The sequence below is a fragment of the Podarcis pityusensis genome (assembly GCF_964106645.2).
Source record: "Podarcis pityusensis genome assembly, chromosome: 10".
NCBI lineage: Eukaryota > Metazoa > Chordata > Lepidosauria > Squamata > Lacertidae > Podarcis > Podarcis pityusensis.
Genome location: NC_138035.1, coordinates 7620363 through 7648104, shown reverse-complemented (window position 1 = coordinate 7648104; position 27742 = coordinate 7620363). Strand labels below are relative to the sequence as shown.

The 27742-nt window shown below is 46.9% G+C and overlaps 1 protein-coding gene across 1 annotated transcript; it reads left to right on the top strand.

Moving 5' to 3' along the window:
• Positions 1–474: 474 nt before the first annotated feature.
• Positions 475–27644, top strand: LOC308486343 (uncharacterized protein). The gene is made up of 10 exons (XM_081023120.1): positions 475–569; positions 7172–7352; positions 8287–8319; positions 9861–9971; positions 13400–13589; positions 14606–14806; positions 16778–17055; positions 20280–20345; positions 21795–21960; positions 27332–27644. Exons 2-10 carry the CDS (start codon positions 7195–7197, stop codon positions 27392–27394), a joined length of 1266 nt encoding a protein of 421 aa, XP_080879246.1. The 5' UTR covers positions 475–569; positions 7172–7194; the 3' UTR covers positions 27395–27644.
• Positions 27645–27742: the final 98 nt, after the last annotated feature.

Below are 27742 nucleotides of genomic sequence, written 5' to 3'. Positions count from 1 at the left end.
TAATCTGCAAATATAGAAGCCAGTCAGCTGGAAGAAGCAATCCAAAGACGTCAACCACAGCGGTTTCCATTGTGACTGGAAGCGCTATCCAGATTCACGTGGCAGAAAGGGGTATTTTCTATCATCTGTGGCTTGACACTTTTTAACTGGAGATGCTGAGATTGAACAGCATACAGAGCAAGCGCTCTGTTTCATCAAGTTACAGCCCTTCCTAGTTAGTAAGCCGCCTTATAAGGAGTAGGAACAATGGCCCGCCCACCTCCATATGGCCTGCACTGGGTGGCAGCAGCTCTCCACATTTCAGGCAGGGTTCTCTCCCAGGATGCCGGGATTTGAACCCAGGACCTTGGTGAACTCAAAGCGGATACTCTGCCTCTGAAGGGGCTTGGGCTGCCCAATATTGCAGGCACATTCCTGCCACAAACAGAGAACCAGGCAGTTCTGGTTGGACGATTTCCCCGCTTGCGACATTAAAGCATCTCACAGCCCATTGGCAAGGAACAAAGAACAAAGCTACCCTTTTGGAACGTTCCGGAGCGGCCTGGACTTATTAAATGACAATTTCCCAGGTCAGAATGATGGATCTCTCAGCTTCTCCCTCAAATTAATAACCTCCGCAGTCTTGCTTTCCTTTTTTACCCTCATCACCTTCGCGTCAAGGTGTGCCACTCTTAATAAATGGATTGCCCCCTGGCTTTGCCACGGGCAGAGAGCCACCCTGCTAATTGCTTCTTTTGAACTGCTTTTGAATTCCCTCGACCCTCTGGAATTAGAAGCAAGAATCCGAAAAGGCCGAGAGGAGGTCCTTTATTTTATTTTTAAAATTTTTTTCTTCATTTTTCATTTTCGTTCATTACATACATCTCAAATTCTTAACATTTACTATATATTCCTCCCTCCCTCCCCTCCAAGACTTCCCCCAACTTGTGTTTCCGGTTTGTTTCTATTTCCACCCGCTTTGCTATCTGAATGGAAAAAGTTATTAATAACAAAACATCAAACCTTAAAAACATAAAAATAAAATTAAATACACCATCTTATTTCACTATCTTCCAAACATTTTCTGATGCTAATAATGTGGGTGTTTGTTTAAATCCTGCCATCAAGTCTATTGCCTTTCTCTGTTTCTGCATATATAATACGAATGGTTCCCAATCTTTTTCAAAGTCTCTGTTGTCCTTTTCTCTTTCTGTCATTTTTGCCAGTTCTGCATAGTTCATCAACTTCTCTTGCCATTGTTCTTTAGTTGGTATTTCTCCATGTCCTTTATTTTAGCAAGCCTTGGCACACGCCAGCGTCGCTTGAAACAGCCCAATGCCACTTGTTCCTTCGCATGTCGCCCCTTCCAGTCCATGTTTGGCTTCGACAGCACTGTTAGCCGGCAGAGGGGTGAACCTTACAGCCTGTAGGATATTTCACGGCTGCTTAAACCCTCTTCAGATTCGGAGCTTCGAATCAGTCTGTGAAATTGCATCAACACACCTGTATGTTGTGCTCTAGGAGGCTTAGTTTGGTCAGAATCAAATAAACACATCCAGAGTTAATGCTAAATACATTACTTCCGGTAAATGAGCCAGCATAGCCGCTAGAGAGCCATGAAAAATTGTCTCCCGGGCTTTTTGGACTCATCTACCCATGTACTAGGGACCCGGGTGGCGCTGTGGGTTAAACCACAGAACCTAGGACTTGCAGATCAGAAGGTCAGCGGTTCGAATCCCTGCGACGGGGTGAGCTCCCGTTGCTCGGTCCTTGCTCCTGCGCACCTAGCAGTTCGAAAGCAGACCTTTAAACTTCGTTGTGAACCATCTGCCTTTTGCTGGTTGAGAGAATGGTTGCTTCTTGAAAACACTGAAGTGTTGGACAATGGCAGACGAAGTTGATGGACTATAGGGAATTGGCGGAAATGACTGGTAAGATCCGAGACCAGGGTGAAGAGTCAGTGGAAGAAGATTGGAAAAAGTTTAAAGACTATTTATAGAAATATTGTAAAATTAAGGAATGTTAGAAAAATGTTGGAATGAAATTACATGGCTTTAGTAGAAATGTCATAAGGAATTAAGTATAAATAGATTAATGGAAAATTAAAGGAAAAGTATGGCAAGCATGTGTTAAGATAATTATAGAACAGAAAACAGTAAGATGGAAAGGAATTGCTGAAACAAATAATAGAAGTGGAATACAAAAAGGGAGGTGTGAGGAAGTTGCTGGAAATAAGTGAATGAAATATAAGATATTGAAAATGTTTGAGGTGTTTTTAAATTGTTTTTGTTTGTTTTTGCTTGATTTGTTAGTCCATGTAGCGTTTTTGTATTGTATTCGTATTGTTTTTTCTTTTTTTTCTTTTTTTCCCTTTTCTCTTTGTTTGTAGTGCTTTGTTGGAAATTTTGAAAAAGTAATAAATATCATTTAAAAAAAAAAAAGCAGTTCAAAAGCACCTCAAAGTGCAAGTAGATAAATAGGTACCGCTCTGGCGGAAAGGTAAACGGCGTTTCCGTGCGCTGCTCTGGTTCACCAGAAGCAGCTTAGTCCTGCTGGCCACATGACCCGGAAGCTGTACGCCGGCTCCCTCGGCCAATAAAGCGAGATGAGCACCGCAACCCCAGAGTCGGCCACGACTGAACCTAATGGTCAGGGGTTCCTTTACCTTTACCCATGTACTATCTGAAACCAAAGGAGTGCATTGGTTGCCAGACGTGAATTAGGGTTGCCATATTTCAAAAAGTGAAAATCCGGACACAAAAGTAGTTGAGCTTATTTTGTAATAATAATAATAATAATAATAATAATAATAATAATAATAATAATAAATTTACACCCCACCCATCTGGCTGGGTTTCCCCAGCCACTCTGGGCAGCTCCCAACAGAATTAAAAGCACAATAAACCATCAAACATTAAAAACTTCCCTAAACACTTTGGCAAAGTTGTTGAGGGTTGTTGGGGTGGGGGTGGGGCAAAGTTGTAGAACTTTTTATTTTGCAAAATCGCTCCCCACCCCCAGCAAAAAAAGTTTTTGAGCTATTTTTTTAGGAAATTCACCCCAAAAAATCCACTCTTCCAATATGGACTGCCATATTCTCTTGGACATTTTAACCGAATTCTGAAAATCCCACCCGGATGCTATTTTTGGCGGACGAATCCCAAATATGGCCGGGAAATTCCGGATGTATGTGAGCCCTAAAATACACTGGCATTGTTTTCAGCTCTCCTGCCCCACTGTGAATGCCAGTTGCTGGAAACCATGTTCTGCTCACTGGTTTCCCGCATCTGGAAGAGGATTCTGGACAGAATGGTCCATTGGCCTGATCCTGCAGCCTCTTCTTATGTTCGCCATTTAACTATGTGAAGAAGTTTGTTCTCCTGTCTACCCCTGAGCCTTCCAACATTCAGCTTCTTTGCACAGCCTCTCTGGGTTCCCTTTAGCCCAGGGGCCAGCAAACTTTTTCAGCAGGGGGCCGGTCCACCATCCTTCAGACCTTGTGGGGGCTGGACTATATTTTTTGGGGGGAAATGAATGAATTCCTGTGCCCCACAAATAACCCAGAGATGCATTTTAAATTGAAATACTTTATTGTCACTTGTGCAGCTTGTATACAGTGGGATTACACGAGCACCCCCCACTCAGCTCTCTTAGTCTTAATTCCCCTCATTTACTGACGCACACCCACCAAACCCGAAAGTCAGTTGCCCTGTTGTTATCTTTTCATTCAGCTGCCTAACAGCCCATGGATAGAAGCTGTTCTTTACCCTGTTGGTGCGACTAATCATACTTCTGTATCTTCTGCCCGAGGGCAGGAGACCAAGAAAGTGCTGGACAGGGTGTGAATCATCCCTGAGAATTTTCCTCACTCTCCTGAGGCAATGTTCTTCCGCTATTTCACCCAGCGGATTCATGGGACAGTCCATAATATCTTGTGCTGTATTCATCACCCTCTGTGGGCGCTTCCTATCAGTTGATGTCAAACCAGCGTACCACACCGTGATGCAGTATGAAAGGACACTTTCTATTGTGGACCAGTAGAAGGAGATCATCAAATATTGATTGACATCAACATAAATAAAAGGGCACATTCTACTCATGTAAAAACACGCTGGTTCCTGGACTGTCCGTGGGCCGGATTTAGAAGGCGATTAGTCCGGATCCAGCCCCCGGGCCTTAGTTTGCCTACCCATGCTTTGTTGTTGTTTAGTCGTTTAGTTGTGTCCGCCTCTTCGTGACCCCCTGGACCAGAGCACACCAGGCACTCCTGTCTTCCACTGCCTCCCGCAGTTTAGTCAAACTTATGCTGGTAGCTTCGAGAACACTGTCCCACCATCTCGTCCTCTGCCGTCCCCTCCTCTTTGTGCCCTCCATCTTTCCCAACATCAGGGTCTTTTCCAGGGAGTCTTCTCTTCTCATGAGGTGGCCAAAGTATTGGCGTCTCATCTTCAGGATGTGTCCTTCCAGTGAGCACTCAGGGCTGATTTCCTTCAGAATGGATAGCTTTGATCTTCCTGCAGTCCATGGGACTCTCAAGAGTCTCCTCCAGCACCAGAATTCAAAAGCATCAATTCTTCGGCGATCAGCCTTCTTTATGGTCCAGCTTTCACTTCCGTACATCGCTACTGGGAAAACCATAGCTTTAACTATACGGACCTTTGTTGGCAAGGTGATGTCTCTGCTTTTTAAGATGCTTTAGCCTCATGCAAAACTCGTTATGTTGTCAGCAGGATACAGTGTGCTACCACGCCTGCCCTGCTGCAAACCCCTTGAGGCGCTCAAATGCTCAATAGTGCAAGGATCCTCGCATCGGTCCCATCCCACATTTCACTCTGGTGCCGGGCCTCTCATAATTTTTCTGCTCTGTACAGCGCCTGGCACGGTCCACATGACAAAGGACCAATAAAGTTTCCCTCGTTTTTGAATTGGAGGCCATGGGAGGTTGGTAAGCCAACTGCTTGAACCCCGTCGACGTAACGCCTTTGAGGGATGTTTGAGATTAAAGGCCGTTCCTCTGTTCTTTCCCGCTTCGGGAAACCCTAAAGCTGTGGCGTTGTACGGCGGTTATTTCCTTTGTTTTAGCATTAATAGTACAGCACTTAAACCTCCCTGGAGGCATTTCGGTCTAATACGTCTGAAGTGAAAGATCACAGGCGAGGTGGTGAACTTTTGCTAGGCAGGCGTCAGAGCCTTCATGTTCAATTACCTACTGCATGTTTCAAAATCCTTTCCCTTCGCTGGGTCTGAGAACGGGGTGGTTTCTGTGGCGTCCAGGCCGATTCCCCCCCAGTCTTCCTGACCCCCGCCAAGGTTTAATTGAGGGGCATTTCGGCTTCAAATCAGAGGCTTCATAACAGGGTTTTGAGCACAAAGTCATGGGATTTTCAACCGAGCGAAGAATTTAGACGCTAGAGCAGTTTTGGCGAACCTTGGCACTCCAGATGTTTTGGGACTACAACTCCCATCATCCCTGACCACTGGTCCTGTTAGCTAGGGATGATGGGAGTTGTAGTTCCAAAACATCTGGAGGGCCAAGGTTCGCCACCACTGCCCTAGAGGTTCTTTTGTGCAAACAGGGAGGAATCTGAGGGCAAGGTTTTCCTGTCAGTTTTCGGGGTGTCACCCATGGGTCCCCAGAACACACAGAATTCACCCGCCCCCATGAATCAGTGTTTTCTTTTTCTAAAAACTATTATCTGTAGAAGCTGATAAGCAGTTTGAAGTTAACCAGAAGGTTTCGTAATGTGAGGGCAGTCCTCTGTTTTCGTAATAAAACTGGGCCGCTCAGTTGCAAATGAGTTTGATTGCTTCAGATATAGTTATATAGATACTATATGATACTGCACTGAAATGTTTAAATGTTTCTTTGATTGCCTTTTACTCTTCCTGCCTCACTTCCATCCTCTCTTATCACATCAGTGTGGGCTTCGCTACACCCTTTGAGAACCACTGATCTAAAGGAACACCCTTTCCCATCCGGGATCTTTTAATCCCGAAATGCCCAGCGACGTTGGGCTCTCAGGCATGTCATTTGTCAAGCAGCTGTGTCCCAGACCTGATCCTGCACTCTCAATGGATCAGAAGGGGCTCAGCTGCTCCAGTGGAGTCCACCAGGGGCTCGCCCACTGCCACGCAGACTGGGACCCAACCCAAAGGCCCCTCAAGAGCAGAGGTCAGCTCTGGGGGCACCCCCCAGATGCTGTGGGTCTCCAGGGCTGGTGATGGGGGACTGTGCCTGTTCCTGCAAGTCTTCGGTCAATGGGAGGTCCTGCAAAGAGTTGGGTCTGGCTGCAGGTCAGTGCTGAGCGTGATAGTTGCAATCTATCTTCTGCTTTTCCGTGGCTGATCGTCAAGATGGCTAGAGGCTGCCTCTGAAGACGGTTCGGAAACTTCAGTTAGTGCAGAATTCAGCAGCCAGGTTGCTCACCGGAGCAAGACGGTTTCAGCATATTACACCGATCCTGGTCCGACTGCACTGGCTGTCAATTAGTTTCCAGGCCCTATGGTTTTTACCTATAAAGCCTTAAATGGCTCAGGACTGCAATACCTCAAGGTATTCATATATTCTTTCCATATGAACCTACCTGGACCCTGAGATTATCTTCTGAGGCCCTTCTTCGTGTGCCTCCTCCTCGAGAGGTCCAGAGGATGGCAACACAAGAACAGGGCCTTTTCTGCAGTGGCTCCCCGTCTGTAGAACGCTCTCCCCAGGCACGGCCGTCTTTAGCATATGCACCACCAGGGTGCAAAGATCTGCCCAGCGCCCCCCAATTTTGGGGGGGAGGAAGGAAGCCAAAGTTTTTTGGGGGCGAACTCAAAGTTATTGAGCTTTTTTGGGGGGAGGAATCTCTCACCTGTAGCAATGACAGCAGAAAAAACTGCGAAGTGAAGGGGAAAGGGGCTTTTGCTCCATTGCTTTTCACTGCCACCGATCAAGAGGGACCGGTATATAGTAGGTATACATTTTGTGCCCCCCAGAATTCAGCACCCCTTACACCCCCAGGTAAAGACAGCCCTGTCCCCAGGGTCATGGATTCAAGCCCCAACTGGGCAAAAAATTCCTGCATTTCAGAGGGTTGGTCTAGATGACCCACATGGACCCTTCCAGCTCTACAATTCTGTGATTCTATTCTTACTGGGCTTGGGAAGGCAGACAGAGAGAAATGTCTTTTTTCTTCCTTTCTTAAAGAAGATTGCTCCAGTATTTCTCAAGAGATGAACCGTCAGTATGTTGAAGACAGGATTGTGGAAGTAGACCCTCTTCCCTTCACCTGGAATGTGGAAACACCTGGGCCTCATTATGCTCTCTGTTTGAAGATGTCTCGACTTAAGCAGTTAGCGTTCAACTTTGAATTTGGATCTGTAGACCCCAGGTAAAGGACCCATGGCCTTGCTGCGTGATGTGTAATACATTTTCAAACACTTGTTAGGCATGTTTACATTACGTTTTTATGGTCAGGCTTGAAATATCTATTTTTTTTTTAAATTAAATTTATATGCCAGCCTTCATCATAAGGACTCAGGGTGGTTCACAATTCGCCTGCCCTGTGGAACACCCTCAAGGAAATAAACATCTATCTGACTTTCAGAAGACGTCTGAAGGCAGGCCTATATAGGAACATTTTTAACGTTTGAGGGCTTTTTTGGGTGTCTTAATATTCTGTTGGAAGCCGCCCAAAGTGGCTGGGGAAACCCAGTCAGATTGGTAGCATCTACCGTATTTTTCGCTCTATAAGACACACCAGACCATAAGACGCACCTAGTTTTTTGAGGAGGAAAACAAGAAAAAAAATATTCTGAATCCCAGAAGCCAGAACAGCAAGAGGGATCACTGCGCAGCAAAAGCAGCGATCCCTCTTGCTGTTCTGGCTTCTGGGATAGCTGCGCAGCCTGCATAAGACGCACACACATTTCCCCTTACTTTTTAGGAGGGAAAAAGTGAGTCTTATAGAGCAAAAAATACGGTAAATGATGAAATTATTATGATTACTAATATTATCACCACCATCCTCTTAGGTTAGCATTCAGAGGCAGCGTCTCTGCCAAACTCAACTCACAATACCAGTAGTTTTATTTTCAATTCCTAATGATTCCTTGCATGGATTTTGCCTTTCTTCAGAGCTGTTGCACGCTGGGCTGACAATTTCATCGATCTTTGCAGCTGCCTAAAGTTAGGATGTTTTGTCCCAGGGTGCATCGCTTCACACTTGTTGACACTGAAATCACATTTTCCCTTTTAGTCTGTTCACCCACTCCTGGACAAAGGAGCAAATGGATGCTTAAAGTTGTTCTTCCTTTCTGTTCCAGGCAATCATTTCCAAAGACAGAATTTCCTGAACGGTAGGTAAGAAATGCAAGAGAATGCTTCAATTTCTTTGCTCAATCTGCCTGAGCATTGCACCAGTGCTTGCTTTGAGAATTTATACTGGAGCGATCCCAATGGGTCTCCTTGGAGTTTTCTAAATTGGGATGCAAAGGCACCTTTCTCAGAGGGCATGTCCACACTTACCTGTCCTCCAATCTTTCCAGGTCCACACTATAAAGTTCCATGTCTGAACGTCCTTGCTTTTGCTCCAGAACTTTCCCCACAAAACCTGCTCTTTAGTGCTCAATCAGAGCGAACGTCAATCCTCAGAAAACCCAAACTGATGTTTGTTCTGATTGAGCGCTAAAGAGCAGGTTTCGTAGTGGGAAACGGGACACAGAGCTTTAAAGTGCAGATCTGCATCTAGAAAAAGCAGGGCAAAAGGTAATTGTGGATAAGCCCTGGATCCAGTGAGTTATCTCGCTCTTCAGCCAAATACAGCTCCCAAAACAACTTGGAGAAATCCACATATCTTCTAGAAGACAGTTTCTGCCTTCAGTCTCACAGTCTGAGACACGGCAGAAAAGGAAAGGAGACTGGGAGGGAGGAGGAAGGAAAGCAAGCCCATTCACTAATTCTTAAAGGTAAAGGGACCTTTGGGGTTGTGGCGCTCATCTCGCTCTATAGGCCGAGGCAGCTGGCGTTTGTCCGCAGACAGCTTCCGGATCATGTGGCCAGCATAACAAAGCCGCTTCTGGTGAACCAGAGCAGTGCACGGAAACGCCATATACCTTCCCGCCGGAGCGGTACCTATTTATCGACTTGCACTTTGATGTGCTTTTGAACTGCTAGGGTGGCAGGAGCAGGGACCGAGCAACGGGAGCTCACCCCGTCGCGGGGATTCGAACCGCCGACCTTCCAATCGGCAAGCCCTAGGTTCTGTGGTTTAGACCACAGCGCCACCCGCTTTAATTCTTAGTTAATTCTAAATGCATTTTGATACTACTTTTTTTTTTGTTTGTTTTTTGAGAAAATAACTTCACGGCAGCCTCCAGGTGGATAGCTACATCCTGATCTACGTACACACATTAATCCATGTGGTGTTGATCAGGCCAGTCCGTACTGTGATTTTGCAAAGACCAAACGCCTCAAACATTCCTAAGTTCAAATAGATTCAAGTTTGTCTCTTTGTTCTCAGCTCCCCCCACCTCGGTTTGTTATTCTGCCTTTTTGATGGATTGCCACGCTCAACATGCCTGTTTGCCATTTCTGGAACCGCATTGCTGAAAGTTTGTCTTGCTATTTGTCCAAAACTGGGGAGGGTGGCCTTTTATTAAATAAATAAAAACCCCAAAAGAAGACTAATACAATATTTTTTTTAAAAAAAACCACACACACAAAAAAGGGGGGTGTTATACAACAAAAGGGCATCATTAGCTAGATGCTAAAAAAGAAAAAAAGGAATCGTGATGGTTACTGCTTTGGGGGATAGGAGGAAGGAGCGTTTTGAAATAGTTTTGATTTTTCTTTCTTTCTTTCTCTCTCTCTCCTTCCCACTCCCTGCTTCATTCCTCAGGATTGTTAAGCTTGACATCTCTTTAAATGAACTCCAAGAGATTCCACCCGAAGCTCTTTTCCCGTTTGAGAATTTGGCCGAGCTGGACGTGTCGCTTAATGCTTTAAGCACGTGAGTGCGACTTGATGGATGGCGTTTTGTGGTGGTGGTGGGGTCTTTGTGTGGAGAAATTTAAGGCCTGTGGAGAAGAGAGAGAGAGGCAATTTGGGGCCTTGCCCCTGAGCAAGAGCAATTCTCAGCAGGGCGTAGCGTTAAGAGTTTTTTCCTCTTTGCTGGTGTCTCATACAAAGCTGGCAATCGACTTCTAAATCTGGCCTGCGGATGGTCTGGGAATCAGCATGTTTTTACATGAGTAGAATGTATCCTTTTATTTAAAATGCATCTGGAGGTTCTTAACCTGAAACTGTTCTTAACCTGAAGCACCACTTTAGCTAATGGGGCCTCCCGCTGCCGCCACCGCGCGATTTCTGTTCTCATCCTGAAGCAAAGTTCTTAACCCAAAGTACTATTTCTGGGTTAGCGGAGTCTGTAACCTGAAGCATTTGTAACCTGAAGCGTCTGTAACCCTAGGTACCACTGTATTCAGTAACAACAACAACAATTATTATTATTATTATTATTATTATTATTATTATTATTTTGTTATTTATGCCCCACTCTGGGCAGCTTGTAACATACATAAAAACATAATAGAACATTAAACATTAAAAAAACCATTTCTATATACAGGGCTGCCTTCAGATGTCTTCTAAAGGTTGTGTAGTTACTTATCTCCTTGGCTCACATAACTCCATAGCCTCCAACATTTCTCCGATGAAAATAGCAACGTCCTAAGGAACAGCGGGGCATTCCGGGATCAGATCAGAAACCGGGATGGCTTCTGTAAATCCAGGACTGTCCCTGGAGAATAGGGGCACTTGTAGGGTCTGTGGGCTCAACATATTTTTCCCTGTCGAGCGGGTGGCAGATCTCGGGCTGTAGGTCTCTGAGAACTTTTAAACTGGAGATCCCAGGGATCAAAACTGGAACCAGGAACGTAGTAGGGATGACCCAAAATATCACCGCCACCACCATTGATTTTGCAACCCCAATTTAAAGGTGGCAAAACTGACAGAAGGGACATTTGGGGCAATATCAAAAGCCCGGGGTTGATTGCAAGGTTGGGCAGGTGTCTACATTCACAAATAGCCAGCAGGAACTGAAACAGAGGATTACGATATATAGATAAATTGGGGAGCTTGTTCACATCAGCACCCTGGGGGAAAGTGGACATGGTTAGAAAGGAGCTAATGTTTTGGAGAGGCAATATCTGCAGAGATGTACACACCGTGCATGGAAATTGTAGTTTGTTGAGGGTGCTGGGAATTGTAGCTCTTTAAGGGGTTGATCACAGTTCCCAGGATTCTTTGGAATTGGGGAGTAAGCTTTAAAAAATGTATGGTATGTGGGCAGCCTACCTATAAAGAAATATTGGAAATCATTGAAACCAGGAAATAACAGGGATTAGGTAAAGGTAAAGGGACCCCTGACCATTAGGTCCAGTCGTGACCGACTCTGGGGTTGCGGCGCTCATCTCACTTTATTGGCCGAGGGAGCCAGCGTACAGCTTCCGGGTCATGTGACCAGCATGACCAAGCCGCTTCTGGTGAACCAGAGCAGTGCACGGAAACACCGTTTACCTTCCTGCCGAAGCGGTACCTATTTATCTACTTGCACTTTGATGTGCTTTCAAACTGCTAGGTGGGCAGGAGCAGGGACCGAGCAATGGGAGCTCACCCCGTCGCAGGGATTCGAACCACCAACCTTCTGATCGGCAAGTCCTAGGCTCTGTGGTTTAACCCACAGCGCCACCCGCGTCCCTTTTACTGTTCCTTTAAATCCAAAAAGAAATAATTAGCAGAGGGCAAGAAACACATTGGTCTGCAATCCTATGCAGGCTTCTCTGGAGTAAGTCCCATTGAACTCAGTAGGACTTACTTTGGAGTAAACATATACTCCATTGGTGATAGAAGCAATATAGTCACACAGTACAGTACCGGGAAAAGAGAGAAATCTCACCTACTCAAATAAATCCTGATGTTGTTTGAAGCTGATATATTTTCACAGGGTATAGCGAAGGAAGATCTTGATAACACCCAAATTATTAAGGGTTTTTTTAAGACAATAAAAATAGGAACCGTGTAAAGATATGGAAGAATTAAAAGATAATGTATCAGGTTAAATTATGTGGATAATCCATTGCCTTGGGCGACTCAGCTTATTTCTTCTTTTGTGCTTTATATATGTCAGGAGTGGGAAACCTGCGGCCTACTAGATGTTGCTGGACTACAAAACCCATCACTCCTCGACAGGGCTGTTTTAAGCATATGCAGCGCCGGCGTGCAAAGATTCACCCAACATCCCCCCCAGTTGCCCAGTCCCGGGGTGCAGGAGGGCATCAGCATCTTGCCTCAGCATCTTGCTGGCTCCGTCACCCCCGAACTCGCGGCACAGAACCCGCTGGGCTCTTTCTCAGACTCAACTCTCTGTCCGAATCTGCGTTCTACCGAGCGACTCTTCCGGAATCGCCTCCGATGATAATTAACAACCTGAGCCTCTGATAAGGCTCCAGGCATATCCCCCATTCAGCAGAGTTTCCAGCACAGGGAAGAGACAAGAAGTTTGGGCTACATTGCTAGGTTTTATTACTAAGCTACTCAGGCAGAAAATAAATACACCCTCTCTCTGTGAGAGCAGAGAGCAACTGAGCAACAAAGGAACAGGAAACCAGTAACGTCACATCCGTCTCCTGTCTTCCGTGAGACTTCCAACAGTCTGGAATGTGAGGAATGCAAAACAGAGTCTTGTGACTCCAAAGCACTGCACAGTGGCAAACAGAGACTAACACTCTCGGGCCCCGGACTCTCGGCCTGGCGCCCCTGAGAGCCCAGCACCCGGGTGCCCCGCACCCCTAGCACCTATGGGTAAGACGGCCTGCTGCTAGACATTGGCCCTGCTGGCTTGAGCTGATGGGAGTTGTAGTCCAGCAATACCTGAAGAGCACTAAGTCCGGGAAGGCTGATGTAAACAATACTGGTCTAGCTTAGCGATCCTCCATTTATTCCGGGACTACAGCTCCCATCATCCGTGACCACTGGGGTTGATAGGAGTTTAAATCCGACAACATCCAGAGGGCCTCACAGGCTCTCCACCCCAGATATACCTCATTTCTTTTTAAAAACGGATTTGGAATCAATTAAAAAACAGCCGCCGCCGCCACCACATGTTTTGAAGATGGATGTGAGCAGAATAGGGGTTTATTTACATCCCAAGTAGGGTGGACGGCGCCTTGTCTTTGAGGTCTCAACAGTGACACACCTCCTGAATGACACGTTGGCAACCTTAATAATAATAATAATAAATTATAATAATAATAAATTTTTATTTGTATCTCTTCCTCCCCAGCCGAGGCTAACATCATAAAAACAACACGATATGCATAAAAACAGTCATCAATTAATTAAAATTCCTTCTTTTTTCGCTTTTATCTGGGGTTGCAGCACAAGAGGGATGGGGCCCCTTCCCAACCTGGTGGCCCTTAACCTTAGTTATAACGCGATCGGAGAGGTGAAGGACCTGGAAAACTGCCCCCGCCTGTCCGTCCTGCATGTATCCCACAATTGCTTGAGGAGCCTCACGGATTTCCCTCTCTTGAGTAACCTGACACGGCTGAATTTGTCTTCGAATCAGGTATTTTGGGGGGCGGTGCTCAGGATCTCGAAAGTGGGTGACTCCCAGGAGCTGGATGCAGATCATTGGGGTGCAGGGAGCGTATTTCCCTCAATACTTAATTGGACTCCACCTTCCATTAGCTGGATAGCCAGGATAGCCAATAGCCCAATGTGCTGGGAGTTATGGTCGAATAACACATCCAGGGCCACCGATTCCCCATCTCGGATTTAGAGCGTCAGTATCACGGCCTGGATGGGACATGGGTGGCGCTGTGGGTTAAACCACAGAGCCTAGGACTTGCTGATCAGAAGGTCGGCGGTTCGAATCCCTGTGACAGGGTGAGCTCCCGTCGCTCGGTCCCTGCTCCTGCCAACCTAGCAGTTCGAAAGCACCTCAAACTGCAAGTAGATAAATAGTTACCACTCCAGCGGGAAGGTAAATGGCGTTTCCATGCGCTGCTCTGGTTCGCCAGAAGCGGCTTAGTTATGCTGGCCACATGACCCAGAAGCTATACGCCAGCTCCCTTGGCCAATAAAGCGAGATAAGCGCCGCAACCCCAGAGTCAGCCACGACTGGACCTAATGGTCAGGGGTCCCTTTACCTTTACCTTTATCACGGCCTGGAGAGTTGGTCTTCCTAAAAAAAGAAGTGGGAGGGGATCAAAACTTCTCCTAACAGGTTCAGATAGTCCAGATTCACGTCAGGAATGAAGAAGATGCTTGACAGATAATGAACAACAGACCTTCTCAAGCTTTAAGCACTGATAGATTCTGTCCCTCTGCTCTGCTGTTAATATAACGGTGCTATATGGATCCCAAGGTTTTGCAAAGCCATTCTGTTTCTATCAGCTTGGGTCTCGCTTTGTGGTGCTCTGGAGAGAATAATAATGTTTATTATTTATACCCCAGCCACTCTGGGCGGCTCCCAACAGAATATTAAAAACATGTTAAAAGATCAAATATTACAAACTTCCCTAAACAGGGCTGCCTTCAGATGTCTGAAGCATTTTCTGTTTTCTTCTTTCCCAACTCAAGTTGGAGTCTCTGGAAGGGGTGCAGAATCTGCCCCGGCTCCACGAGCTCCATGTGCAGAAGAACCGCATCGCCAGCCTGCTGCCTCTGGCTTCTTCGCTGTCTCTCAACGTCCTCTGTGCCTCCGGCAATGACATTGGCGGGCTGCCCGAGGCTCTGCACGTGCTCAGAGGCCTCCGCAGGCTGAAGCATCTCACGCTCAAGGTGAGGTGTAAGTCAATAGCCCGGTAGTGGCTGGAAAGGGAGAAAGGAGAAGGTTAGGCCAGCCTTTTCCCAACCAGATGATTTTGCACCTCACATTCAGTTTTCCACATTTTCAAGTTTATGTTTTATTTTTTAAGCCTTTGTGAAAATTCATCAGCGTTTTAGTGCCACTTTCTTCTAAGAGATCCATATTTCCTTTAATGTAGACATTTTTGCAAGGGCCACCACGCCCCACCCCAATATAAAGCATTTTTTCATTATCAGTATATGCAATTTTGTACATATAAGTTGACTGCATTGCAAAATTCAGATGGGTGTGAATTTTGACCAGAGGCTGTGTTTCTGCCCATATATTGTTCCAGGAAGTTCAAATTAGGTTGTTTAGCCTTTACATACAACCTGAACGGAATTTCTTCCATCCCTAGTAGCCAGTGAATTGAACCAAAGGCTTTCTGGGTAGCCTTTGCATCAGTTTTCCTTCTGTAAACAGAACTGGTGATATGTAAACTGCCTCTGAAACACAGAGAATCCATTGGGCCTCTTATCTATTAGCCACTGATACACAATCCCAAAGCTATGTTGACTAGTAGCCATCTTGTGGCAGGGAGTTCCACAAGCTGATCATGCACTGCACGTGGAAATTGTTTCTTTTGCTAGCCAGAGGGAGGGAACCGAGAGATGGGAAAGCAAGTCATGGAAGAAAGAGGGAAGGGGATCTCCTAAGAGACCATTTTGAGAAGACGGGAGGGGACTTCACTCCCCACATGCCTTTGAGTTCCATCCATTGCGGCACTAAGTTAGAGTCACTTAGCAGTAGCTGGAACAAGAGGAAACACATTGCTATAAAACACTCCGCAACAGATTGTACAAATAGGATCGGCTGTTGCTCAAGAGAAAACCCAAGTGCATGACCAAACTTCTTCTTTTTTTGCACAAAAAGCAGGTGTTGCACAATTCCTGCATTGCAGGGGGTTGGACTAGATGACCCTTGGGTCCCGTTCCAACTCTACGGCTCCATTGTTAGCACAACTGGTGCATTGGATTTCTTTGTTGTGCGGTCTTCATACTCTGCCGTCCAGTAGCTCAAGGACTCTTGCACTAGGGGACAGAGAATATCAGATCCCACCCACTGTCTCTCCAAACCTTCGCCCTCCACTGGGGCACATCTGGTTTGTTATCAGAAGTGAACACGGTGCACCTTAAGGATGTGTCGTAACCTGCACTGCTATTATTATTATTATTATTATTATTATTATTATTATTACTACAGTGGTACCTTGGGTTAAGAACTTAATTCGTTCTGGAGGTCTGTTCTTAACCTGAAGCACCACTTTGGCTAATGGGGCCTCCCGCTGCCGCCGCGCGATTTCTCTTCTCATCCTGAAGCAAAGTTCTTAACCCGAGGTACTATTTCTGGGTTATCGGAGTCTGTAACCTGAAATTATTATTATTATTATTGTTGTTGTTGTTGTTGTTGTTGTTATTGTTATTATTATTAATACCCCGTCCCGCTCTGGGCAGCTCTCAACAGAATATTAAAAACACAATAAAACATCAAACCTTAAAAACTTCCCTAAACAGGGCTGCCTTCAAATGTCTTCTAAAAGTCAGGTAGTTGTTTATTTCCTTGACGTCTGATGGGAGGGCATTCCACAGGGCGGGCGCCACTACCGAGAAGGCGCTTCGCCTGGTTCCTTGTAACCTCACTTCTCACAGGGAGGGAACCACCAGAAGGCCCTCGGCGCTGGACCTCAGTGTCCGGGTAGAACGATGGGGGTGGAGACGCTCCTTCAGGTATACTGGGCCGAGGCCATTTAGGGTTTTAAAGGTCAGCACCGACACTTTGAATTGTGCTCGGAAATGTACTGGGAGCCAATGCAGGTCTTTCAGGACCGGTGTTATATGGTCTCGGCGGCTGCTCCCAGTCACCAGTCTAGTTGCCGCGTTCTGCCTGTCCAACTTTTCTCCCAGGACAACCCAGTGGCGCGAGACAACCGCTACACCACTGCCATCAAGGAGTCCACCTCCGTGGAGATACTGGACGGGATGTTTCTCCACGATCCGCCAAGTCTTTCCGCTCTCCCTCTGCACATGTGGCCCCTCCTCCGGGAACCGGCATCCAATTCAACCGACGTAGCCCAAGCCAAAGCAGACCTGAAGGAGGCAGCCAGGAGAGCCTTCGGCGCAAGGCTGCAGCGGAGGAGAGACGACGTTGGCAGCGCTGTGCATCACTTTCATTCCAGGATATTGTAAGTTAAAACGGTGGAACTCACTGCCACAGGAGGGCAGTCACGGCCACCGACTTAGATGGTTTTAAAAGAGGCTTGATGCCTACTGTCCAGGCTGGCTCTGCTTTGCTGCCACAGCTGGAGAGAGCGATGCTTTGGAATACCAGCTGATGGAAACCACAGGAGGGGAGAGTGTTCCTATGCTCGAATCCTGATTATGGGTTTCCCATGGGTGTCTGGTTGGTCTTTGTGAGAGCCACAATACTGGCCTAGATGGGCTGTTGGCTGGATCCACCCGGCTCATGTGTTTATGTTCTTAAGGCATTGGATTCCTGTTTCAGACAGGGTGGAATTGTTTCCGAGGCTGCCATATTCTGTTTATGGACTACTTTTGAGTGGCAAGTAAGGGACGCAGGTGGCGCTGTGGGTTAAACCACAGAGCCTAGGACTTACTGATCAGAAGGTCGGCGGTTCAAATCCCCGCAATGGGGTGAGCTCCTGTTGCTCGGTCCTTGCTCCTGCCAACCTAGCAGTTCGAAAGCATGTCAACGTGCAAGTAGATAAATAGGCACTGCTCCGGCGGGAAGGTAAACGGTGTTTCCGTGCGCTGCTCTGGTTCGCCAGAAGCGGCTTAGTCATGCTGGCCACATGACCCGGAAGCTGTATGCCGGCTCCCTCGGCCAATAAAGCGAGATGAGCGCCACAACCCCAGAGTCGGCCACGACTGGACCTAATGGTCAGGGGTCCCTTTACCCTTTACCTTTGAGTGGCAAAGACTCTGGAGCCAGTGCTGATGTTTCGTAGGAATAGGCACACAGAATCATAGAATCGTAGAGGTGACCACAAGGTCACCTGCGATGCAGAAATCTTTTTGCCCAATGTGGAGCTCGAACCCCAAACCATGAGACTGAGTCTCTCTCTCTCTTTTTAAAATCATTTTTATTTGATTTTACAAATATAAATTTATAACAGTCCAAATGCATATCCCTATACAGTCATACCTCATGTTACGTCCGCTTCATGTTATGTACTTTCAGGTTACGTCCCGCGGTGACCCAGAAGTACCGGAAAGGGTTACTTCCGGTTTCCGCCGCTCACACATGCGCAGAAGCGCAAAATGACATCACGCGCATGCGCAGAAGCGACGAATTGCAACCTGCGCATGTGCAGATGCGCCGCTGCAGGTTGTGTTCTTTTCATGTTGCGAATGGGCCTCCGGAACGGATCCTGTTCGCAACCAGAGGTACCACTGTATAGAGATTTCTCAGAATCTCAAGACTTTCCCCCATCTCCTCCGTGGCTCCTTTTGTCAACATTTACAACCGCGTATTATTCCATAATCTAAATTTTGTATCCATTCATATTATCCATAGTATTTGTTATATTACAAGTGCAATTAAAATCCCGCTGATGTTTTCATCTGCTGACAGCGGTCTCCTAAATAAATTATAAATTTTCCCCATTCTTTTTTTAAAAAAGTTTTTGTCTTCTTGGTTCCTGAGCTTTCAAGTCAGATTTGCCATTTCAGCATAGACTTTTTCTACTTTCCACCTCTGGGCTAGTAGCATCCGTGTGGCTGTTGCTGCATACATAAAAAGTATTTCCCTGCTTCTTTGGGATAACGGTACCTATTGTTTCGAGACTGAGAGTTTCATGCTCTACCAACTGAGCTATCTGTAGGAGTTTTCTCTGCATCACATGAGCCGAGGATGCAGGCGGGCAGTAACGCACCTGGCCCCGTAAGTAGGGTGTGATTTTTAACTGTGAATCTAAGGACGACATCAAAGAGCTAGACCTTTGTAGATACTTATGCAGACCAAGGGATCCGGTTATCTTCCAGTGAAGAGCCTTGCTGGGAAAGCTTCAGAAGACATAATATACATTGCTATTTCCTGCCTCAGCTCTCCTTTCCTGTAGACCAGCCTTTCTGAACCTGTGGGTCCCCAGATGTTGTTGAACTACAACTCCCATCACCCCTAGCTAGCAAGGCCAGAGCTCAGGGATGATGGGAGTTGTAGTCCAACAACATCTGGGGACCCACAGGTTGAGAAGCACTGCTGTAGACGGAACCTATCCAGCTTCTTGAGCCATAACTTAGTTCAAAGAGGGCCAGATTTGATGAAGGGCCAACCAAAGTTGTTGACCTTTTTTTTAGGATTGAAGTTTTTGAGCTTTTTAAAGGATTTTACCCCAGGAAATAAACTGCTAGAGGGACCAGATTAAACCGACTGGTGGGCCAGATTAAGCCCCCGAAACGGACTTTGGACATGCCTATTATATGGCCAAAGGGTGTTTTTGAGATAATAATAATAATTTATTATTTATACCCCGCCTTCCAACCAAATATTAAAATACAGTAATACATCAAACATTAAAAACTTCCCTAAACAGGGCTGCCTTCAGATGTCTTCTAAAAGTCTGGTGGTAGTTGTTTATTTCCTTGACATCTGGTGGGAGGGTGTTCCACAGAGCGGGTGCCACTACCGAGAAGGCCCTCTGCCTGGTTCCCTGTAACTTGGCTTCTCGCCGTGAGGGAACCGCCAGAAGGCCCTCAGAGCTGGACCTCAGTGTCCGGGCAGAACGATGGGGGTGGAGACGCTCCTTCAGATGATCAGACAGGCTTGTTTCCAGACTGGCACTTGAGGCTGCTGCTGGTGTAATTTAAAACAGGAGTGAAATTTCACTTGGTCTGTGTCTTCGGCTAGCACACACACCCATGTTTGGATCTTGTTTAGAGATAGGACTTCGGGTGCATTTGGTAGCCTAGCAACAAAGGTTGCTCACTTAAATCAGGAATATGCGTGCATGCAGAGATGGGTATAAAAGTCAAGATTCCATTATATGGGGCTACGGTAGGTCTGTAAGCAATCATGTTTGGTGGTTTGACACAGCATTGTGAACTAGCATGGTGAAATGGATCTCTCTGCATATTTGCTTCTTCCAAGACGAGAAGATCTGCCTTATAATAGTTACTGTGTTTGGCTCCATCTTGTGCCTTGAGGCGATAAGCACTTTAATCTCAACTGAGTTGGGAAGGAGTTTCCTTAACTCTGAAAAAGGCTAGCCTACTGGAAAGCAGGAAAGCTCCGACGTTCTGCTGGAGCTGTGCAGACTCTGCTGATCACGGCAGAGTCTGTACAACTGACGGTGGGCCTGTGTCTGACAAGTTGGGGCCCAACCCCCTTCTACAAGCCGTAACAGCTGCCTGGGACTATCAGCTCTGAGTCCTCTCTCCTGTCTCTTAGGGAACTGCAGGAAGAGTTGACAGGCTACGAAGAAAGACTCAGGCTGGAATTGGATGGGTGCGAAAGGTAAGGAAAGTCATGGTGTGTTTGGAGTGGAGGCAATAGACCATAGGCCATTGCTAGAGCGTATGGTTTGTACACAGAAGGCTCAGCCACCATCCTTGGCATTCTTTCAACTTTAAAGAGTCTTAGCTGGCAAGTGCCAGGGATTGGCAGGCTCGTTTATATTTTGAGGATGATTCATGTTCTTATAGGGACACGGGTGGCACTGTGGGTTAAACCACAGAGCCTAGGACTTGCCGATCAGAAGGTTGGCGGTTCGAATCCCCGCGACGGGTGAGCTCCCGTTGCTCGGTCCCTGCTCCTGCCCACCTAGCAGTTCGAAAGCACGTCAAAGCGCAAGTAGATAAATAGGTACCGCTCTGGTGGGAAGGTAAATGGCGTTTCCGTGCGCTGCTCTGGTTCGCCAGAAGCAGCTTAGTCATGCTGGCCACATGACCCGGAAGCTGTATGCCGGCTCCCTCGGCCAATAAAGCGAGATGAACGCCGCAACCCCAGAGTCGTTCGCGACTGGACCTAATGGTCAGGGGTCCCTTTACCTTTACATGTTCTTATGTACCAGCATTGTCTTACACTTTCTTGACGTCCCAGGGTCATATTATAAAGTAGTTGCGTTCTACTTTATAGGCTCTATAAAGCCTGCCTGCCCTGGGGGCAGGGCCAGCCCCAATGGAGAGACACCGAAGGGGGTTGTTCCTTTGGGGGTTGAACGAGGGCGTGGGCCAGCCCTGTTATGTTAAAATTATCATTTTAATGGGGATGGGGTTTTAACCTGGGCGGGTGCTATACTATTTGGAGGGTGGGGTTGTTTTAAATTGTTGTTAAATGTTATTTCTTAATTTGGATTTTTGTATCTGTGGGCTAGAGTACTGGTTAGGCGCTTTTGTTGGGGAGTGTTTTGATTATTGGTGTGTATACATTAGTATTGTTAATTGTTTTGATTATCTGGATTATGTTTTGATTATTTTGATTATGTACCGTATTTTTCCGTGTATAACACGACCCCTATTTTGAGGGTCTCAAATTTATGAAAATGGGGGGAGATGTGTAAGACGACCCCCATTTTTTAACATTATTTTAGAGTAAAAAAAACCCTAGTCTTACCCACAGAAGAGTATGGTATTTTCTGCTTCATATGATGTAACTTTGCATTGTGAACCACCCTGAGATATAGGCTGGTATGTAATAATAATAATAATAATAATAATAATAATAATAGTAATAATAATAATAATATGTTATAAATCAAGCACTGCTAGGAGTTGTTTCTTTTTGTTTTCCAATGTATTTCTTATATAAAAAAAATCAGTGTGACGTAAGCAATTTCCCCCCCGAAAGCGTGGCTCAGAGAAAAAATGTTTGAGAGCCTCTGTGTTAGATGGAGGGAAGACTGATAACACAAGCTGATGAAGCAGGACACAGATTGTTCTTAACAATGTCAACTGTTGTCTCCAGATTCATCCAAGCTCTTCCATCGGAGGATTTCCGAAAGTTGGACAATCCTCAGGAGATTGCAGAAGCAATGGACAAATACCTGTTCACCAAATTCTGGGAAAAGTGGCAGAGGGGCCAAAGGAAGCCTGTCTGTCTACCCTACAAGGAGCTGAGCAAGCCAGAGGATGTAAGGCCTAGTGTGTGTGGGTGGGTGGGTCTGTGTGTAATATATATATATATATGTATATATATATGAGATTGCCCGTTCAGAGCAAGGGCAGGAAGCATTGCCCTCACTTTGAACTGGCTTTATGACATGATCGTGTAGCCAAATTGGATTGGCCACGCCACAATTCCATCACGTTCATTGTGGGACCCCCAACTGTCTGGGAAGAAGAAGAAGCTGCTCTGGATTTCCATTTTTGAAAGGCTCCTGAAATATACTCAAAGTCGAGAGTGGATTTCATGCTCTTCATTCAGCTCATAGTGGTGAGGAGAAATGGAAGTTCCCCCAGAATGTCTGCTTTATATACATTATTTACACAATGGGCCCCACATGATTGGCTAATTCCGGGATTCACCTGAGGGCCAATCAGGTAGTGGATTCACTCCACCTGGAGCTGGATTGGGTGGCTCCTGTGGACCAGTCAGACTGTTGCATTCTGGACCCTATTGTTCTAGGACCAATCAGACTGCTGCATTCTGAATCCTATTGTTCTAGGACCAATCAGACTGCTGCCTTTTGGATCCTATTCAACTCAGTACAGAACAGCACCCAAACATCTCCCTGTTCGGCAGCCAATTGACAACACGCAGCTGCGAAAGTTATTTTGACACCCCGAGAATCACTCCTTTTGTACCCAGAATGCCTTAACATTTGGCACAGGATCCATTCTTAGGCCCCTTTCTTTCATTCGCATGAGTGAAACTTGACTCCCATCTCGTCTCCAGGATCTGTCCAGCCTTCTGGGCATCCGTGTATTCCTCTAGCCAATATCTCTGCCACGCATAACATTTTGCCTATTAATCATTTCCCCTTTTACAGTTGCTCTCAAACAAAACGCCCATCCAGGTGCACAGGTGTGTGTGTGTGTGTGGAATGGAAATACCAGCCCAGGCAAAAGGTGACAACGTTCTCTCCCAGAAAGGCATGTTGAGCCCACAAAGCTATGTTAGGAATCTGCTCTGTGATTCCTTTCTTTGCTTTGTAGCAGATGCATAACACATAAGCAAAGGCTTCGGGGGAATTTTAGCATCCTGCTGCGACTTCCACAACCGCCTTCCCCAACTTGGTGCCCTCAAGATTTTGCTGGCACGCCCAACTCCCTTCCTCCCTGAACTTAAAAACACAATAGCATAGAGTGGCTTAAAGTTCCCCTTTCATGCTGATTGGGCTGCTCTAGGGTGCTGGAGACAGGGACTGCATAAATGGGTCTCTGACCCCCTGTAATCCCGGCCCGCTACCCCACTGCTCTGGGAACTTTCTCCTTCACCTTCATTTGTGGATCAGCCTAGATGATATTTGCTTTTCCTGGCCAAGATGGCCGCCGTTGCGCTAACTTACAACTTTCCCCTGTCCCCCTGCAATTGTGTGCGGTTGTTTTTTTTAAAATAGTTTTTATTAAAGATTTTCTTGTGTAACAAACAAACAAAGAAAAGCACATAGAATATCACCGCTTTCAATTCATGGAGTCTTTTTCACAGTTGGCATTCGGTAGGACGTACTGTTGTCATGTATGCGGTTGGGTGAAAAGAGAGAGGACGGAAAAATGGAGGGGATATTGATCTTTCATTCTGTTGTGTAGTGTTTGTGCGGGATTTTTGTGTCAGAGTCACGTGAGTAGGTCCTTTACTTACACAGCGGTTGGTAGTCAAACGTAATCCGTTCCAGAAGACCGTTCGACTTCCAAAACGTTTGAAAACCGAGGAGCAATGGGCGGTCAGCAAATTCCATCGAGAAAATGGAGAAACATGCCTCGGAAGCCGCTCAACTTCTGAGGCGCATTTGAAAATGGAAGCATTCACTTCTGGGTTTTTGGCGTTTGGGTTCCAAATTGTTTGGCTTCTGAGATGCTTGAAAACCGAGGTTCCACTGTATACTTCCTTCCTTTGGTCGGCGTCGCGAGAGATTGGAGGGTCTAGTGCTTGGTTGGTTGCGTTCAGTTGGTTGAAGTTTGCTTCGTTTGTACAACTGAGTGGGTTGTTGAGTCAGATCAGCTACCGTATTTTTCGTTCTATAGGACGCACATTTCCCCCTCCAAAAATTAAGGGGAAATGTGTGTGCGTCCTATAGAGCGAATGCAGGCTGCGCCGCTAAGCCCAAAGCCAGAACAGGAAGACGGAGCACTGCAGAGGGCTCCGTCTCGCTGCTCTAGCTTGGGGACGGCTGCGCGCAAACCTCTGCAGGGCAGCGGGGTGCCTTTACCCCGCTGTCCTGCAGAAGCTAGCAAGGCTGTTCCCAAGCCAGAACAGCGAGACCTTGAACGCACCTTGTTTTAGAGGGGGAGAACAAGAAAAAAATTTTTTTCCCTGTTCTCCCCCTCCTATGATTCGGTGCGTCCTATGGTCCGGTGCGTCCAATGGAGCGAAAAATACGGTATATCCAGTTCTATTTTTCTAGAAAAAAAGGTGCTGGAACCCACCACGAACCCTCATTCTCTTAGAATGTCAGTGGTGCCCACTTGAGAGGTGCCAGAATTCTGTTCCGGTGAGTTTCAGCTGAAAAAAAGCCCTGATCGTATTGATTTGTGTACTGTTGGGTAGGGGGGAGAGATAGGTCATTGGAGCACCTTCTCCCCCCCCCCCCATGTTGTCCTGAGTGAGGGTGCTTCCTATTTTGGACCCCTCAGCTTAGAAATGAACTTCTGTGGTGTGTAGAGTTCTAACATGGTGGCTGGGACGATATCTGTCATGGCGTCAGAACTATGTAAAATAATATTGGAGGCAAAGCTAGAAAGGCACAAGAACTTATTCTTAAATTGCCGAAATCTCCATCACTTTCCCTTAGAATTGCTGAAGGATGAAGGACTGGAGAGACTCTATATGAAAGGCTGAAGGCGTCTCATGAGCTTTAGGCGGCTGTAGGATTCTTTGGCAGGGGACTTCCGATGATGGAGTTCCAGTTCGCTTCCCAAGAAGAAAGGGGACCAAAATTAAAATCTGGTCCCCTTTCTTCTTGGGAACTGAACTGGAACTCCTCCATCAGAAATCCCCTGCCAAAGAATCCTACATGTGAATGGGCCCCTTTCGCTCACGAGACGCCGTGATCCAAAAGGGAACCGCTGACCTGGAGGTGAAATATGCCGTTTTCTAAGCGGTCCCTGGCACCGTGTGCGACAGCTTCTTTGAACAGCCTGAGCCTGCGATATGGAGCTGGTTGTGAAGAAAGTGCCTGCTATGTTGAGCTGCTGTAAAAGTCTGTCTTCTGGCTAATTTATTAGTCGGCAAAGACTCGGGCTGGCTGATTTGGCCCATTGGTTCCGAACAATGCTTGGGGTGGAATTGTCGTCAAAGGGCTTCAGTTTATGAACCTGCCGTCGTTCACTCAAGAGATGTCAGGCATGATGTTATCCCATCCCAAAACTTGGAACTGCTTAATAAGTGACCCTGCAAGGTCTGCAATCCTAGCATAGCATTGTACGGGTGGGCAGATCATAGATATGGATCTGCTGGTGTGGATCTACTGATGACCACCCACCTAGGTGGCTTAAGACCCAGGTGCCCTTGATAGAATCGAATAATTGTAGAGACCCCAAGGTTCATCTGGTCCAGCAGTGCAGGGATCTCAACTAAAGCATCCCTGACAGATGGCCATCTAAGCTCTGCTTAGAAGCCTCCAAGGAAGGAGAGTCCACCATCTTCCAAGGGAATCCGTTCTAGCGTTGAACAGCTCTAATAATGATAATAATAATAATAATAATAATAATAATAATAACTGGTCTCCCCAGCCACTCTGGGCGGCTTCCAACAAAGATTAAAAATACATTAAAATGTCACACATTTAAAATGTCACACATTTAAAACTTCCCTGAACAGGGCTGTCTTCTAAATGTCAGGTAGTTGTTTATCTCTTTGACATCTGGTGGGAGGGCATTCCACAGGGTGGGTGCCACTACCGAGAAGGCCCTCTGCCTGGTTCCCTGTAGCTTAGCTTCTCGCAATGAGGGAACCGCCAGAAGGCCCTTGGAGCAGGACCTCAGTGTCCGGGCTGAACGATGGGGGTGGAGACGCTCCTTCAGGCATACAGGACCGAGGCCGTTTAGGGCTTTAAAGGTCAGCACCAACACTTTGAATTGTGCTCGGAAATGTACTGGGAGCCAATGCAGATCTCTCAGAACCGGTGTTATGTGGTCCCGGTGGCCACTCCCAGTCACCAGTCTGGCTGCCGCATTCTGGATTAATTGCAGCTTCCGGGTCACCTTCAAAGGTAGCCCCACGTAGAGCACATTGCAGTAGTCCAAGCGGGAGATAACCAGAGCATGCACCACTCTGGCGAGACAGTCCGCGGGCAGGTAGGGTCTCAGCCTGCGTACCAGGTGGAGCTGGCAGACAGCTGCCCTGGACATAGAATTGACCTGCACCTCCATGGACAGCTGTGAGTCCAAAATGACTCCCAGGCTGCGCACCTGGTCCTTCAGGGGCACAGTTACTCCATTCAGGACCAGGGGGTCCTCCACACCCACCTACCCCTGTCCCCCCAAAGCAGTACTTCTGTCTTGTCAGGATTCAGCCTCAATCCATTAGCTGCCATCCATCCTCCAACCGCCTCCAACCCTCAGAAAGTTTTTCCTGATGTTTAATCTTCCTTGATTTACCTTTGGAGAACCCTCAAGCAAGACCCCGGCACAAGAGCCCTCTACCCTCCTGTAAAGTAAAGGTAAAGGGACCCCTGATCATTAGGTCCAGTCGTGACTGACTCTGGGGTTGCGGCGCTCATCTTGCTTTACTGGCCGAGGGAGCCGGCATACAGCTTCCGGGTCATGTGGCCAGCATGACTAAGCCACTTCTGGCGAACCAGAGCAGCGCACGGAAATGCCGTTTACCTCCCCGCCGGAGCGGTACCTATTTATCTACTTGCACTTTGACGTGGTTTCGAACTGCTAGGTTGGCAGGAGCAGGGACCGAGCAATGGGAGCTCACCCCGTCGCGGGGATTCGAACCGCCGACCTTCTGATCGGCAAGTCCGAGGCTCTGTGATTTAACCCACAGTGCCACCCGCGTCCCTCCTGTAGCTTCCTGCAGCTGGTATTCAGAAGCGTAGCTGCCTCAAGCTGCAAAGGCAAAACATAGCCATCACGGTTGGTAGCCACGGATATAGCCCTCTCTTCCTGCACAATCTTGTCCAGTCCTCTTTAAAGCCACCCAAGTTGTCGGCCATCACTGCCTCCAGTGGGAGGGAGTTCCACAGTTTAACCATGCAGTGAATGAATCAGTCCTTTCGTTCACCTGCCTTGAGAAAGTGCTTCTTCACACCTTGTTAACAAGACGGCGGTCCGTCCTTTTTGCCCTAGGATTCTCAGTGTTTTTAATGTGCCCATTTCATCTCTTCTCTACCACAGGTGGTGAACGCCGCTGCTCATCTGCTCTCGAATCTGCCGTTCTGTGTGTCCCCCACCATCTGAAGCCATTTCCTCTGGGGATCTTGCCTTCTTCCATCAGTTGTTGGTTCTGGAATCCTGTAGCGTGTGCCTTGACAATCTTTCTCCTAGAGGCCGTAGTCAACAGACACACACACACACAAAAACCCACTTTGGATAATTGTTTTGACGCTCTCCTTTCTCCTTGCTGGGATAGATGCTTTGGGGTGATTTTATTGCACGTGGTGATTTTAGGTGTCGTTGCTATTAAAGTTAACCATTGCTTAGCACTAAAGTAGATATCCTGGTTTATCACTACCTTTAGGAGTTATACCAAAATTTCTTAGCTGGTGGTGGAGCCTGCTCGCTGTTAAATCTCGGCATAACCCCTAT